The following is a 17606-nucleotide window of genomic DNA, read 5'->3' as shown; positions in this document are numbered from 1 at the left end:
TAAAGCTCAAATGCAGGGCATCGAGGCTTGCATACGCTAAGCTTCAATGAGGAAACAGAACTTGTGAATCACTATGATTTGTGAGGCAAGTTCCATAAATAGGTTGATTCACTTGACTAATGTGCTCCTGTATCCGCTTGGCAAAGTCTGTAGAACGCTAGAGAAAGGAAGAGAAGGTGGTTGTGAAGAAAATGGTCCAACAATTGTGAGGTATTGATGTCTATGTGTGTGTGTACTCCTTGAGTTTATTAAACAAGAGGGGGCTTAGAGGTGACTTGTTTTAACTAGCAAAACAAAGGCTGATAGAAACATGATTGCATAAAACTAGCAAAACTAAAATGATGGGGTTATCAAAAGTGTGATGTCAGTATTGCATCATGTGTTGATGGGATGAGATCAGAAGGCATAACGTCATATGGTATGGCATATCCCTTCAGTCAGCTCAGGTCAGCTGCCCTGGCTGTGTCCCCTCCCAACTTCTTACTCAGCCCCAGCCTACACACTGCAGGGGCAGAGCCTGGGAAAAGAGAAGCAGGCTTGATGCTGTGCGAGCACTGCTCAGGCAACAGCCAAAGCACTGCTGTGTCACCAACACTGGCTTAGTCACAAATTGAAAACATAGCACCATACTGGCTGTGATGAAGAAAGTTGACTCCATCCCAGCCAGACCCACACAGGCAATTAGTTTGCAAAATATGTGGTATAAAGTAGATTTCAGTTCTCTTGTCAATGAAGTGTCCTTATTGACTAGAAAATTTGGTTTAGAGTAATGTATCAGGAAAACAAATCTCTAAAATCAATGCTAGAACTTGATGTATGAATAGAGTAGTTAACAGTGTTACTTGATGATTTATTTGGTTTCAACTAACTCAAGAAAAGCGCTTAACATAAATTGGATAGAACTAGAATTGGTGTTATTAGTGGTATTTTTGGAGCAATGCATTATGAGAGTTCAATGAACGGTAATATTGGTTTGTAGTGACGCGCGGAAACAAACCTTACAACTCGCAGAGAGTTATAAAGCAGGTATGTTTATTGCAGCGCTGGGTGCAAGGGGGATTTCTCCGCCAAACTTGCACACCGGTTTGTGAAGCAAGCATCCATTTATGGTGAAAAGCATACATATTCATTAAGGTTATTATAATTAAAGGCGTTACTATTCTAATTATTTCTAAGAACTCGTTATCAAAAATCTCCTCCCCTGTCCTGACCAGATGGACACCTTTCCCAGACAGTTAGGTTCCTCCTCAGCACCTCCTTAACATGCAGCTGTTCCCGCTATCTTATACACAAGGCCATTTCTTTATCTTGGAATACTGGGGCCCCGAGCTTTTGTACTTTCCCAGACTGTAATACATCCGCACTAACAACCTGTAACCGTTTGTTTTCTGAATCAAGTCCCCCCTTTTCTTTCAACTTTGTAAATTCTTTTACAATCACCTATAACACATTCCCCCTCTCCATCTGATTTCTAAAATACTTCCCAGATTCCACTCGTTCATGGAGCTGATGCTTCTTCCATTGAATGTATTCGTCTTTGGCCCCCCCTGGTACAACACACAAGACATCTAGTTAATGCACACACTAAAATTCCTAACACAAGTATTGCTACTAGAAACATAAACAGTTGTTTAAGCCAAGCCAAGTTAGGTAACCACGAGGTTCCCAGGTACAATTGTTACTGCTAATTAATACAACAAGTTCTTCTTTCAACACTTGTAAATCAAATCTGGGTCCTAAGGGGTAAATATTATCATCATACTCACAATACCCATTCGACTCATCCCCCCCTTTTGCCCAAAATTTAGGCCAGGTTTCGTTGGCATTGTTCCAATTGCTTGCTGCCACCCCACATAGAGGCAATTTCATTTCTCCTTTGGGTAGGGTAGTACATACCCAACAGTCTGACAGATTAGTAGCCCTTACCAATGTTTCCAGATTTCGTGAATATGTATTCACATCCCATGTCCCTCCCCCCGAAATACAAAGTCCTGGCATGTTGATGACTATTAATGTCATTAATGTCCATCTTTTCGTTGGAGGCGAAGTTTCAGGGGTCCGGCCTGCGTTGATGTCCATTGGGGTTCTGGAGCCCTCTTGACGCGAGTCCAATGGATCCAAGCGGCTTGTTCCTTAATCTTTATGGCTGTGTGAGTGGTCAGCAGTACCTGGAAGGGACCTTCCCACTTTGGCTTCAGTGGTGAATCTGTAAAAGACTTAACATATACATAGTCCCCAGGTTCGATCTCGTGTACTGGTCCATCCAGCCCACGAGCTCTTGTTCCCAGAACCAGTTTTTCTACCTCTCGGAGCTGTTTCTGTAAATTTATCAAATAATCTGTTAGTATTTCATTCCCCAGCTCTGTGGATATTCCGTCTTGTACACTATATGGTCTCCCATACAGTATTTCAAAGGGGCTCAAACCTTCTTTGGTTCTGGGTTTTGTTCTTATCCTGAGAAGGGCTAAGGGTAGTGATTGAGGCCAGGCCAAGTTAGCTTCCTGGCCTAGTTTCACAATTTGCGTTTTGATCAAGTGATTCATCTTTTCTACTTGACCACTCGATCGTGGGTTGTATGGGGTGTGAAGTTGCCAGTCTATACCCAATAATCTGCTTACTTTTGAAACAACCCTTGCAGTGAAATGAGATCCTCGGTCCGAGGAAATTACTGCGGGAACCCCGAACCTTGGTATAATTTCATGCAATAATGCTTTGACCACTTCTCTTGTTTTGTTGGTTCGACAGGGAAATGCCTCTGGCCATCCTGAAAAGGTATCAGTTAACACCAATAGGTATCGAAACCCCCCTTTTCTTGGAAGTTCTGAAAAATCAATTTGCCATTGTTGTCCCGGATAGTTTCCCTTCCCTATCTGGCCAAATTGGACTCTGGAGCCTGTCTTAGGGTTGTTCTGTAAACATACCTCACACTGCTGAGTGACTTGTTTGACAGTGGCATATAGATTTCGAGCACATATTAGCCTATTCAAGTATCTGTAAAGTGCCTCTGTTCCCCAATGGGATTTTCTATGTTCTGCCATGACCACTGCCCATAATAACGAAAAAGGCACTATTATTTTTCCCTGTGGGGTTTTGGCCCATTTCCCTTCAATTTTTCCCATTTAAGTCTTTGATCAATTTGTGATCATCCCTAGAATATTTAGGTTCGTCGTCAATTTGTATCTTACCATCTGGGACCAAGGATTGTATTTCTGCATTACCCATTTCCGCTGCCCTTTTGGCTTCTCGGTCCGCCAGTGTGTTACCCAGTTCCACAGCGGTGTTCCCTTTTTGGTGGGCTTTGCAGTGCATGATAGCTACTTTGGCAGGCAGTAATACTGCATCTAAGAGTTTGAGAATTTCTTCAGCATGTTTGATGTGCTTCCCTTGTGTAGATAAGAGTCCTCTTTCTCTCCAGACCGCCCCGTGAGCATGCACCACCCCAAAAGCATATTTAGAGTCTGTCCAGATATTTATCCGTTTTCCTTTGGCCAATTCCAGGGCTCGGGTTAGTGCTATAATCTCAGCCTTTTGAGCTGATGTATTTGGGGCCAGGGCCTTGGACTCTGTTACCTTCTCTGTGGTGGTTACCGCATAGCCAGCTTTGCGTATCCCCTGTTGAATGAAGCTGCTCCCGTCGGTGAACCAGGAATCCTCTGCATCCTCTAATGGTTCTTCTTTCAGGTCTGGTCGGCTGGAATACACCGCCTCGATTGTTTCCAAGCAGTCGTGGGTCACTGATTCTCCTTCGGTTCCGCTGAGGAAAGAGGCTGGGTTGACAATATTAGTTACTGTTATTTCTACATCATCTTGCTCTATCAGGATAGCCTGGTACTTAAGAAACCTCTGAGGTGAAAGCCAATGCCCACCTTTTACTTCCAGTACTGCTGAGACAGTGTGTGATACCATAACTGTGATTTTCTGGCCTAGGGTGAACTTACGGGCCTCTTGGATGTTTATTACCACTGCTGCCACCGCTCGGAGGCAGCTAGGCCACCCTTTACTTACTTCGTCAAGCTGTTTGGAGAAGTATGCCACCGCCCTTCGATAGGGTCCCAAATTCTGAGCTAGGACTCCTAAGGCCATTCCTTGCTTTTCATAGGAAAACAACCAGAAAGGTTTAGTAGTGTCAGGTAATCCCAGGGCAGGTGCTTCCATTAACCTCTTTTTTAATTGATGGAAGGCTTTGTCTGCTTCCCTATTCCACATAATATTCTTTGAGTCAGATTTTAATAACTCGTATAAAGGCTTTACCAAAAGTCCATAATTATATATCCAGAGACGACACCATCCTGTCATGCCTAGGAAGGTTCGAAGTTCCTTAGGCGTCTGTGGTCGAGGTGTCTGGCAGATAGCCTCCTTCCTCTCCTTCCCCAGTGTCCGTTGGCCTGCGGTTATTTCATATCCCGAATAGGTCACTTGCTGCTGGGCTATCTGTGCTTTCTGTGAAGAAACTTTATAGCCATTAAGTCCAAGGAAATTTAACAGGCTCACAGTCCATTTTATGCATGTTTCTCTGGTGTCAGTGGCGAGTAATATATCGTCCACATACTGCAAAACCACTCCTGACCCAAGCGGGCGTTTCCACTGTTCCAAGTCTTTAGCTAGCTGATTTCCAAAAAGTGTCGGGCTATTTTTGAAGCCCTGTGGCAGCACAGTCCATGTAAGCTGTGTTTTCCTCCCAGATTCTGGGTTTTCCCATTCGAATGCAAATAAAAGCTGGCTCTCTGGGCTCAAAGGCACGCAGAAAAAGGCATCCTTTAGGTCCAAAACGGTAAACCATGCCAATTCAGGTACCAGTTTAGTTAGAAGAGTGTATGGATTTGCCACTACCGGATGTAAATCCTCAACAATTCTGTTGATAGCTCTGAGGTCCTGCACTATGCGATAGCTACCATCCGGCTTCTTAACAGGCAATATTGGAGTGTTATACTCTGATTCACATTCTTTCAGCAGCCCATACTCAATAAACCGATCTATAGTTGGTCGGATCCCCTCCCTGTCCTCTATTCTAAGGGGATACTGTTTAACTCTCACCGGTCGTGCTCCTTGTTGAGGCTTTATCACTATTGGGGAAGCATTTTTAGCTCTCCCCGGCACTCCCGAGGCCCATACCCCCGGATAAATTTGGGCTTTAATCTCCTCAGGCACTCCTGTAGAAATGGGAGTTCCTATTAGGGCCAAACTTAGTATTTCAATTAGTTGATCTTCCCTTATCCGGAGGGAATTTAATTTCTGCTCCCAATTGCTCTAATAAATCTCGCCCTAACAGGGGTTTCGGTGAATTTGGCAGATATAAAAATTTGTGTATCCCTAATTGTTTTCCCAATTTGAACTTAAGAGGTTTAAGAAAGTATGCCTTTTCACTCCGGCCAGTCGCTCCTGTTACTGTTATAAAATCAGTATCAATAGGGGTCAGAGCTTGATTTAAAACCGAATACGTTGCTCCTGTATCCACCAAAAATTCTATTTCTTGTTGCTTTTTCCCTAGCCTTAGGGTAACCAGCGGATCTGCTAGGGTAGATTCCCCCGGTCCCCGTCAATCATCTTTATAATGGGCTTGAATTTTTTCTTTTCGTCTTTTTGGGCACTCATTCTTCCAGTGTCCTCTCTGCTTACACCATGCACATTGATCTCTTCCTAATGGTTTCCTAAAATTCCCTGCTTTCGTTTCTCCCCTCCCATTTATTGCTACCACCAGTGCCCGTCTGTCCCTTTTCTTATCCTCCTCTTCCCGGTTGTTAAACACTCTCCATGCCTCATCTAACAGAGTCTCTAGATTCCTGCTGTCGGTTGTTCTCAGCTTTTGCAGCTTCCTCCGGATATCATTGGCAGACTGCCCTAAAAAGAGAGACACTAACTGCTGGATTCCTATCTCTGATCCCGGGTCCAAGGGGGTGTAGCGTCTCATTGCATCTCGTAATTTATCTAGAAACTCCGAGGGACTCTCCTTCGGCCCTTGTCTTACAGCATACAGCATTGACCAGTTAATGGCTTTCGGGATAGCCCTCTCCATCCCTGTTATAATCCAATCCCTGTAAGTTTCTAGCGCCTCTGAGTGAGTGGTCCTGTTTGGGTTCCAGTGAGGGTTCTGCAAAGGGAAGTGTTCTTTAATGTCCCTTCCTGAATCTTTCAGTTGGTCCGTGGCTATATTGTGAGCAGTTTTTAAAACCAGTTGTTTCTCAGTTTCTGTTAGGTGATCTAATAATAACTGGATATCACTCCAGTCAGGATTGTGCTGCTTTACCAGAAACTGAAAATGTCTAGTAACCCCTACGGGATCATTCCGATAGTTCTTTGCCACGCTTTTCCAGGTTTCTAAATCAAATGAGGAAAAAGGGACTTTTATCATTACAGGTAGTCCGTCCGGACCCACGGCTTCCCTTAAGGGTGCTTGAATCGCTGTTTGCTCTGTTCTTTTCCGAGTGCGGGACGATACAGGGCTGTCAGGTGGGGTTTTGGATTCAGTTTTGGAATCAGCCTCAGTTTCCCTATCTTCTTGAGGAACCTTTACCCCCTCCCAACGGTCTTCTATTCCCCTAACCGGTGGTAAGTAAGTGTCAAGAAAATCGTCTTCTTTAGGATCCCGAATCTTTTCAGGCTTTGTGCATCTCTGCCCTATACTACAGGCTGAACAACATCTTTTTATATTACCTTTCATTTCTCCTCGTCTTTCTTTCTCTAAGGCTAGTACCATCGGGTCTTGTGGAGGTAATAGCCCGCAGTCCCGTTGGTACTCTGGGTGGTTCCAAAGGGTGAAAAACATATCCGCATATATGACTTCATCCCACTTTCCTTCCCTTCTAAGGAACAGCATTAATTGTAGTATAGTATTGTAATTAAGAGTCCCGTTAAGGGGCCATTTCTCTTGATCATCTAATTTGATCATCTAATTTGATCATCTAACCACTGATTACAATATTTAATTAAGGTTTTCTTGTTCACGCTGCCACCTGGTGAGCCCCCGATCTCCTTCCAGTGTGCTAAAATACACCCTAGGGGACTCCTTTTCAGTATCTCACTTCCTTGATTATTGCCCATTTTATGTTCCCTTACCCCCTTAGTTCAGAGGCGATCCTGATCTCCGTGTGTCACTTAGGTGTTACCCCCCCCGCTGCCGCTGCCGCTACCTTTATCTCCAGGGGTAGGCTATGTCTCCACAGATTACTTGTTTCAACTCTCCCGCCCGCTCGATCTTTTCCCACTCAGTCCAGCTACCACACTGTGGACACCAAAAATCGTCCTCCTGATCTACCCGAACCTCCGTATTACAAGCAAAGCACTTTAAGACAAAAATAGGATCACAAACGTTATCCAAATGTCCAAGACACTGCCACTTAATATTCTCAATATTAGATTCACACAATGCTTCTGTACAGTCTGTCATACGCTTCGTTCGTCTCCGGCCGCTCTCCTCGCGGAGAACACGGAACCGCGGATCGGAACTCCACACTCGCTCCGCAGCTATGCCGCGTCTCAATCACTCAGTTCACTCATACAACAATTACAGACAATAACACGGTACGGGTACCTTATGACAAATACAAGAAGTAACCAGCAGTATTGCAATTCTACATACTAACACAAAAACCCGAAACCGAGGGATCCCACACCAACCATTAGCCCAAGCTTGAGCATACCCCGGGGCGAGTACACCGACTCTTTACCACGCGTAGGACGTCTCCTCACGACTTACAGGTCCCCCCCTTAAGAAACCCTAAACATACCTGGTCCGCAGGAGATGGTCCTTGTCTGTCCCCGCGGTGATCTGAATGAGTTGGGGAGTCCTTCCGAGAAATCTCGGGGGCGCCCAGAGGAGTCCCGTCCTCAGCAGGTCCCGCAGCCGGACAGAGGGGGTCCCATCTGGGGTGCCAAATTGATGCGCGGAAACAAACCTTACAACTCGCAGAGAGTTATAAAGCAGGTATGTTTATTGCAGCGCTGGGTGCAAGGGGGATTTCTCCGCCAAACTTGCACACCGGTTTGTGAAGCAAGCATCCATTTATGGTGAAAAGCATACATATTCATTAAGGTTATTATAATTAAAGGCGTTACTATTCTAATTATTTCTAAGAACTCGTTATCAAAAATCTCCTCCCCTGTCCTGACCAGATGGACACCTTTCCCAGACAGTTAGGTTCCTCCTCAGCACCTCCTTAACATGCAGCTGTTCCCGCTATCTTATACACAAGGCCATTTCTTTATCTTGGAATACTGGGGCCCCGAGCTTTTGTACTTTCCCAGACTGTAATACATCCGCACTAACAACCTGTAACCGTTCGTTTTCTGAATCAGTAGAAAACTGAGCTTTGTTTTTTAAATTGAGACCTAGTAGGGACAAATAATTTTTTTTTTTTTTTTCCTGGCCTAAATTAGTGTTCTTACCCTATTTTTCAAATTAAACCTCAGATAGCTTTTATTGTTGCACAAAATGAGTAAAGAAAGAATATTGGGGGAGAAGCAGCAATGCAACATTAAATGTAGACTGTTGAATTATGAGTTACTCTTTCATGATGGAATAGAAAACTTTCTCATTTTAGGTAAATTAGGAAGTTTTCTACTATTATGTTATTTTGATCTTGTCAGGATGTAGTAAAGGATTTGAGCAAAATGAAACGCAAAACATCAGTACAAATTTTTGTAATTTTTCCACCAAAACCTGATGAACTGGAAAATACTTCAGAATCCTAGAAATGAAATCGTAGGAAAATGAACAAGCTTGATTAAATCATAGCCAGTGTCTCGATGAATTACAAGGATAGTGGCTGGTCTGGCTTCCACTAATGAAGGCATCAGATCAGTGTGAATCTAAGAAAAGTACATTACATAAAGTTATTAAGCAGGCCTATGCACTTGCTTGCTTTAAAATTGTAATAAATTACAGATGGCCTGATCTTCTCCCCAGTTGTCTGCTTTTGAATTTTGTTTGTGATGGTTTCTTAGCACAAAACACTAAAGCTAACCAAGTTGCAATGTGGAGATAGATGCGGATTGCCAGCATATATAGTTGTATCCACAGATTTTAAGCCAACTGATTTCTGGTGAAAGTGTGTGGAAATTAAATGAAGATCCAAATATTCATTTCTGTATTACTGTTTTATTTAAATGTAAAAGAGATGAGTCATCTTATCTGTAGACATAATTCTTCAACTGTTCCTATGTTAGATGTAAAGTTATGGGAAGTTCCTAACTATTTTTTAAATATCTGCTCTGTCAATACGAGAAGGTGTTTTATCTCATTACCTAAGGGCTACTTCTGGGTAAGGCTTTAGTGCCATGTTGTCATCGTACATTTTAATGGTATTGTAGATGTACAGCAGTCAAGATTTAGATGTAGCTTCATTTGGGTATAAAATTGGCAGTCAGTCATTGCTGGTTACTAAATAGAGAATTGAATCAGAGCAGAAACTTAGAGGGAATTGTTTTCATGACAGCAACTTTATCAATTTTTAGTGCACATATGTTTGTCTTATATACTTTTAATAATATGCAGTCAATACAGGTCTTCGGAAAATGTCCGTGTGATTATCTAGTATTCTGACAATTAGTCTACCTTCTAAATATTAAGTCAAAATTCAGATATTTTATGAAGGAGTAGCATTTGTCTTAGTCTCCTATGTATCATATAGTTTTTTCAGAACAATAAAAGTAGAGATTCTGATCAGATAGTAGATTAGTCCATTCTTTTCTTCTCTACTTCTTCCACCGTAGTCCATTCTTTCCTGACTCCTGTTAAGTACTCGCCTCCCCATACTCTCAGCGTGGCGTGCCTCTCAGGGCATCCTCACAGCAACTGTTACCTCACCTGCAGTAGAACTTGATTATTTTTCCTAGGTTCCTTTTATTAAGTATGGAGTATGAATATTGCATAATATTCCTGCAGAACATACTTGCACTTAATTACTGAAGCTATCTGAAGAGCTGGTAGTAAAAGATCTCTGAGGGAGTGCTTCAGGAAGAGGCTATGTAGATACAGGTGAGGCAAAATCCAGTAAAAACCAATGATTACTCGTAAAGGAAAGGGCTCGTTGCTACAAAACCAATCCTGAAACAGTGTTTCTCTGCATTAGGCATCACACCAGCAAAGATGGATGAGCCCCTGAGAAGTCACAGTGGTCCAGAGAAGATTGCTTTTGGCCCCTCCCACTGGGAAAATTAAGAGATTATTAGTTAGGGTACCTGAAAGCGTGAAAGGCCTTCAGCCTCAACAGAAACATCAGCCAAGAGTGAATAAAATAGCTGACAATTCCTGCTCACTCTGTCACTTGAAAGAATCACAGAATTGCAGAATGGTTGAGGTTGGAAGGGAATTCTGGAGGCCATGGTGTCCAGCTCCCTGCTCAAGCAGGCCTCACAGAGCGCAAATTGCCAGGCCTGGATCCAGAGAGCTTTTTAATACCTCTGGGCAACCTCTGCCAGTGCTTAGTCACCCTCACAGTGTAAAAGTGTTTCGTGCTGTCTAGATGGAGTCTCCTGTGTTTGTTTGTGCCCGCTGCTTCTGGTCCTGTCACTGGGCACCACTGGAAAGAGCCTGGCTCCAGCTTCTGCACACCTGCCTTCAGATACCTCTATACATGGGTGCAACCCTCCTCAGCCTTCGTTTCTCTAGGCTGAATGGTATCAGATCTCTCAGCCCATATGAGACGTGCTCCAGTCCTTTAATCATCTCTGTGGCCTGCCACTGGACTTGCTCCAGTATGTCTACGTGTCTCTTCTGCTGGGAAGCCCAGAAAATGGACCACAGCACTGCAGGCACCAGTGCTGAGTAGAGGGGAAGGATCATCTCCCTCGGCCTGAAGCTTGTTGGGGCCTCAGTTTAATTCACTGATACTTGCAAATAAACTGCTTTCAGTAGTCTCAGAATAGTTTAAGGCAGAGGACATTGCTTGGTTTCAGTAGATAATCCAAAGTGAGAACAACCTTCAAGTATAGTGTAGTGGCCGTTGGTGACAACTGTGAAAAAAGGAAATGTAAGGCCTGTGTATGAAAGACGTTTTGATGCTCTGTTGTTTGTGAGGACAGTGGTTCAGAACAATGTACTACTACCATAAAGATGATTTTTGAATGAGAAGCTGTTATTATATGACCTGAAGTAAATATATCTAGGAATTGCTATAATCATGTACTTTGCTTAATAAAACCACGTATGTTGCTAAGCCAACCTTGAATGTCGTAAAAAAACAGTAGCTCTGGTAACCTTGAAGGCTCCACTTGAAAATAAATCAAAATTTATTTTGGCACAAAATCATGTACCTGTTCCTTCCACTTGGCTTTTTAATAGCAGATTTCTAATGCTTTTTATTTATTTATTTATTTAATACTGCTTAGTCTCCTATTTTTATGCAGCCTTTTCCTAAAGGAGTCGACAAAGACTAGTTTGTCTAATACTGGTATCAATACTTAATTGCTGTGGGAGTCAAGCAGACTAGGAGTAGAAACTGAGATGAATATTAGTGCAGCAGGATTCAGAAGTATTTGTCATGCTCTATTGCACCACTACAAAATGCAGTAATTTTTAGATAAAGCAAAATACTAAATTAAACATTATGTTTAAGAATTGTTACTGTGTTGTTACACAGTTTTTTGCCTGTTATTGCACAAAGAAGTGTGTATTTAGCTTTAGCATCTCAAAAGACCACTCTCTACATAAACCTTGGTCGTATATAAGTCCTGTTGGAGGAAAACTGCTACAAAGACATTAAACATCACATTTCTCTTTATTATTTGAAATAAGATTTTCAAGTGGCTCCAGTGTGACTTCTGCTTTTGTTCTTTTCTGAAAGAAACCACAGGCTTCTGCTCTTTGCTTGGACCATCTTTCAATACTCTTGAGTTTCCTCACTGCTCTTTACAAACACCAAACTCATTACTCTTCATCCCCCATTTGCAGAGAGGAAAGCAAAGGATTACCAAAATAAAGAGAACTTTTTACTCATCTGTTGAACTATAAAGTTCCCCTAATACTAAATACTAAGCATCACAGAATCACAGAATCACCTAGGTTGGAAGGGACCCTTTAAGATCATCTAGTCCAACCAATGAAAAAAAAAAAAAAAAAAAAAAAAACCACACACACAACACACCACACACAACCCCCACACACACCACCACACCACCCAACACTAATCCATATCCCTGAGCACCATGTCAACTCCTCTCTTGAATACCTCCAGGGATGGTGCCTCAACCATCTCCCTGGGCAGCCCATTCCAATGCCTGATAACCCTTTCAGTAAAGAAATATTTCCTAATATCTAACCTGAACTTCCCCTGGCGTAACTTGAGGCCATTACCCCTTGTCCTATCATCTGTAACTTGGGAGAAGAGACCGACCCCCGCCTCTCTACAGCCTCCTTTCAGGCAGTTGTAGAGAGCGATAAGGTCTCCCCTCAGTCTCCTCTTCCCCAGACTGAACAACCCCAGCTCCCTCAGCCTCTCTTCATAAGACTTGTGCTCCAGACCCCTCACCAGCTTCGTTGCCCTTCTCTGGACCTGCTCCAGCACCTCAATGTCTTTCCTGTGGTAGGGGGCCCAAAGCTGGATGCAGTACTCGAGGTGGGGTCTCACCAGTGCCGAGTACAGGGGGACGATCACCTCTCGGGTCCTACTCACCACACTGTTCTTGATACAGGCCAGGATGCTGTTGGCCTTTTTGGCCACCTGGGCACACTGCTGGCTCATGTTCAGCCGACAGTCGACCAACACCCCCAGGTCCTTTTCTGCCAGGCAGCTCTCCAGCCACTCTGCCCCAAGCCTGTAGCGCTGCCTGGGGTTGTTGTGACCCAAGTGCAGGACCCGGCACTTGGCCTTATTGAACCTCATCCCGTTGGTCTCAGCCCATCCATCCAGCCTGTCTAGATCCCTCTGCAAAGCCTCTCTACCCTCCAGCAGATCAACACTCCCACCCAACTTGGTGTCATCTGCAAATTTGCTGAGGGTGCATTCGATCCCCTCGTCCAGATCATTGATAAAGATGTTGAAGAGAACCGGCCCCAGTACCGAGCCCTGTGGGACACCGCTCGTGACCGGTCGCCAACTGGACTTCACTCCATTCACCACCACTCTCTGGGCCTGGCCTCCAGCCAGTTTTTAACCCAGCGGAGAGTATACCCATCTAAGCCATGAGCATCCAGTTTCTCCAGGAGAATACTGTGGGACACTGTATCAAAGGCCTTGCTAAAGTCTAGGTAAATAACATCCACAGCCTTTCCTTCATCCACCAAGCGAGTCACTTTGTCATAGAAGGAGATCAGGTTTGTCAAGCAGGACCTGCCCCTCATGAACCCGTGCTGGCTGGGCCTGATCACCTGGGCATCCTTCATGTGTTGCATAATGGCACTCAGGATGACCTGTTCCATCACCTTCCCAGGCACCGAGGTCAGACTGACAGGCCTGTAGTTCCCTGGATCATCCTTCCAACCCTTCTTGTTAATGACTTCAGTAGCCCCAGGAGACTCAGTGGCTCTGCCAGAGCTGTTATGGGGGCAGTAAGGGTGGGAGTGAGGCGGGTTGTGTTGGTGTGAGCCCAGTGCCCAGCTTGACAGTGCTTTACCAGAGTTACTCCGTAATCTGTTACGGGTAAAGGCTATACTCACTGATCAACTCATCCATGTTGTGGTTTTGTGATACATATGGAGTAAATGCATATTAAATGCATGCAAGGGAATGCATTTGTCATGTCACTACTATAAACCAGTTTGTATTAATTTTTAAAATTGATGTTTTGATGGATTCAGGTGATCAACCTGATCTTGGTATGAGAACTATAAACAGATTTATTAAGTCATTTTTATTATCAAATTTCATGTCAATACCATCTTACGTTTTGAAGTCTCAGGGCAAGAAAAGACTAAAGAGTTCCCTTTTCCAAAGGAGAAGAATGCTGTTATTTGCCTTCAGGTTTACGAAGGAAAAGACCATGAATACGGATTGTGTCCATTGGTGCTTAGCATCTATAAAGCCTGCATGTTCCCTAGGTGCTCTTTTCAGGAAGGCTAAATAATGTCATTAGTCTGCTTCTGATTTTTAAATTTAAGCTTTTAAAAACTTCAAGGTTTTTTTCTCTTTAATGCTGCAGAACTGTACAGTTTGGATGCTGAAATTAGTTGATAAATCAAATTATAGACAGCTTTTTTCCTAGTGCATAATATGCAGTGGTTCAGTTTAAGAAATCAGTTAACCTATCCTGGAAGTTAGATTTATTTAAAAATTTATTACATACCACTGAAGTTGTAAGGATAATTTTTTACAGTCATGCACCACGTCCTTTATGACCATAATTGCACCTTATTTCATGACAACTTATTCCTTATGATAAACAAATATAGAAAAAGGCTTTTACTTCTGGCACTGAAGCAGCGTCCTTAATGAGAATTCTTTAAGCACTGTGTCTTTTTCAGAAAAGTTACTTCTGTTGGTGTTTATTTTTTTTTCTTTTAAAGCTGCAGAAGAAAGAGGATCAGCAATCGGAAGCTAAAGCAAGTCCAAAAAAGTCATCAGAACCCACTATTGACCTTTTAGGACTTGGTAAGCAATACCTAATTACCTGTTTTTCAGTCAAACACAGATACGTCATTTTATATTTTAATAGATATACTTTTATTTTCTCTGTGCTTACTGATAGATGAATTGGAAAACTGTAAGATTTAGTCTCTGAAATTGAAACTATAAAGGAAAATGCCGTAGGGATGTGGGTATATCAATACTTCCGTTTTGCTAAGGAGAGTAATGAGCTCCTGTGGGAAGGGGAAGTTATCAAAGTGATCTTCAAAGGGCTTGTGGATTGTGGTATTTCAATGTTTATGGTACAAGTGTACTTTTTAATGAGAATGCTGTGGTCATTATATATCTGTAAAATACCTTGTATCATAAAATCCCTATATTAGTTAAAAGAACAGTAAACTGTCTGACTGCAGCTAACTAGGATCCTGTAAAACTTAATGCATCAGGCTTTTCAGTGTTGTGTACTCACTGTGACCATCATTCATTTTTATCTAATACTTTTGTTTTCTGACTGGCAGGTAACTGTGTATTTGACTTGTAAATAAACTGTTTTGGACCCGAATAACTTAATTTGCACTGTCTGGCTATACTGTTGTGTTTTTATGCTTTTTCTCTGATTGCTGAAGGCCATATTCATAAAACATGTTCATTTATATACTGTTACTATAAGTGTGTTTTTCTATTGGATAGAATCTTAAAATGGAACTGAAGTAATGAAATATTACAATAACTATTTTTAATCCCTTTTATTGTTCACTGTTAGGAAAACTTTCAGAGGGTTGTGAGTGGATATTAGAATATTCAATTTATACCAATATAGGGGTTATTCTCAAATTCTACATAGTTTTTACTATATTGGAGGAGGCTAATAAGTCTTTTAGAGGTAATTATTCTAAAATGTTGAATTTGTAGAAAAATGTTTTGTTATTATTTTTTAACTTTAGGTTTTAAAGTATGAATAATATTGCAGCAAAACAATAAACATCTTCCCTGTTTTAGAATTCACACTGTCATTCAAAATGTATGTTTTTTTCCCTCTGAATGGAGAGTAGCTGTAAAATACTATTTTTATACCCATTATGTATGTGTTGTGGTCCATATGTCATCCCAAGTAATCTGCTACCATAGGCAAGCAAATCTTAATTTGTTGCAAATCTTAATAGTAGAAGTTAGATTATGAATGGAAAATGAACCTATTAAAAACAAAAGTAATTCAGACTTAATGGAAAGCTGATTCTCCTTTATTTTCCTTTACCAGACCAACATCTTGAGAACTAAAATTTAGTCAGTATGTGCTTCTGAGATTGTCAGGCTTCTGTATCCTTTTAGTCATGGTTTGAAAAGAATCTTGGTAACACTGTTTTATGATATGATAATGGACTCAGGTTGCATAGGCTAACTTGAGATGCAATTTGCAATAGAAAGTATTATAATTGGTGTTCAACAGCTGGGCTTCTTCAGTGTAAGGAAGCATAGTAAGATATACAAAGGGCGAAGTTTATAATTTGTATGTTAACATAATTTTAGAGGAGGGAGTGTTTAAAAATCTTTTAAATAACAAATAGAAAGGCAGTGTAATAAGGTAATATATCACTTGGAATCCACAGAGCTGCAAATGAGATTATGTATTAATGAGAGCAGACCTGCATATTTCATTTGGAGAGTGGTCTTTTAATTAATGCATGCAGTAGACTACTGTATAGTATTAGAAGATAATATTTTTAAAAAAATCACTTCAACCCAATATATTATAAGACCATAGCTGATTCCAGCCCAGGTTGGGGGGGACCTTGAAAAGATCGTCTGGTCCAACATATGGGAAAGGGAGCCTAGAAGAGATTATCTAGCATCCTGTCTGATGGCTTCTTGAAAACCTCCAGTGATGGGGACCCTACCACATGCATGGGAGGTTGTTCTAGTGACTGATCTCACTGTAAAATACTTGTTTCCTATGTTGGGATTAAACCTGCCCTGGTACAACTTGTTGCCTCTTGTCTTCTCTATGTGGCTGCTTGTGAAGAGAGCCCCTCCGTCCTCTTTGTAGCCACCCTGTAAGTACTGGAGTGCTGTGATGAGGTCCCACCCGAGCTTTCTTTTCCTCAGGGAGAGAAGACCTAACTCCTTCAGTCTTTTCTCATAGGGCAGGTTCTCCAGCCGTTTGACCATCTTTGTGGCCTTCCTTTGGACCCTCTCTAGTCTGTCCACATTTTTCTTGAGTCATGGGAACCAGAACTGGGCACAGACTCCAGGTGTGGCATGACAAGCACTGGGTAGAGTGGGATGATCACGGCTCGCTCTCTGCGAGTAATGCCACTGTGGATGCAGCCCAGAATCCCATTTGCCTTTGTTGCTGAAGCAGCACACTGCTGATTAAAATGTTTGATATGTCATATCAAACAATATTAAAATGGATTCTTCCTATTGAGTGGACATGTTTCTAATGAGGACTCTTAGGACTTCATTTCTGCAAATGAAAAATAGTAGTAGCTTTTACTAGGGCAGATCAGAATTGCTTGTGATAGCAGATTAAGTAATTTTAATGGATCACAATTCATGCTAGAATAGTTTTTGGCTTTCAAAGCATCCCAGCCTCTTGCAAAGTATTTTCTTGAGTAAGGCTCAGTGCTAGCTTTGGGTATGGAGTTAACTTTTGGGTCATTGCTCTTTTTGTCTCACTTGGGTTTTTAATAGTGACCTCATTAGAAGGTAAACATCCTGTGAGATAGGATTTACCCAGTGGGAACTGTAGCTAGACAAGATAATTTTCTAAAAATAAGTTGGTTTTGATTTTTCTTTAGAATTTGCAAATGTACTTTACATGTACTATCATGTTTGTGTTTCTTCTGAACGTTTTTAAATAGATTCATGTGATTCCCTCAAGTTCCTGTTCAGGGTGTTTATTATTAAGATAGTGTTTGGATATTCACTTTTTGATGATCCAGCTACATTAAACATTTGTGACTTTTGGCCTTTTGATTCAGAGAAGATTTTAGCTCAATACTCCACGCGCAGAAAGATGGGGAAATGGACATGTACAAGCTACATATCATGACATTCTCCACAAGCAATAGTGTTAGTGTTCTTGCTGTGCAACCGCAAGTTCCTTCC

At 42.0% G+C, this 17606-nt stretch overlaps 1 protein-coding gene across 2 annotated transcripts in view; it reads left to right on the top strand.

The window, feature by feature from the left end:
* SMAP1 (small ArfGAP 1) overlaps positions 1-17606 on the top strand; it is a 105612-nt gene that overhangs the window by 64953 nt on the left and 23053 nt on the right. For both annotated transcript variants that reach the window (XM_074153850.1, XM_074153851.1), the window contains one exon: positions 14438-14522. In XM_074153850.1, coding sequence (XP_074009951.1) covers positions 14438-14522 — 85 coding nt within the window. The remainder of the gene's footprint in view (positions 1-14437; positions 14523-17606) is intronic.

This window comes from Numenius arquata, chromosome 9 (assembly GCF_964106895.1).
Source record: "Numenius arquata chromosome 9, bNumArq3.hap1.1, whole genome shotgun sequence".
Classification (NCBI taxonomy): domain Eukaryota; kingdom Metazoa; phylum Chordata; class Aves; order Charadriiformes; family Scolopacidae; genus Numenius; species Numenius arquata.
Note: the sequence above shows the minus strand (reverse complement) of the source record. Positions and strands in the feature narration are given on the sequence as shown.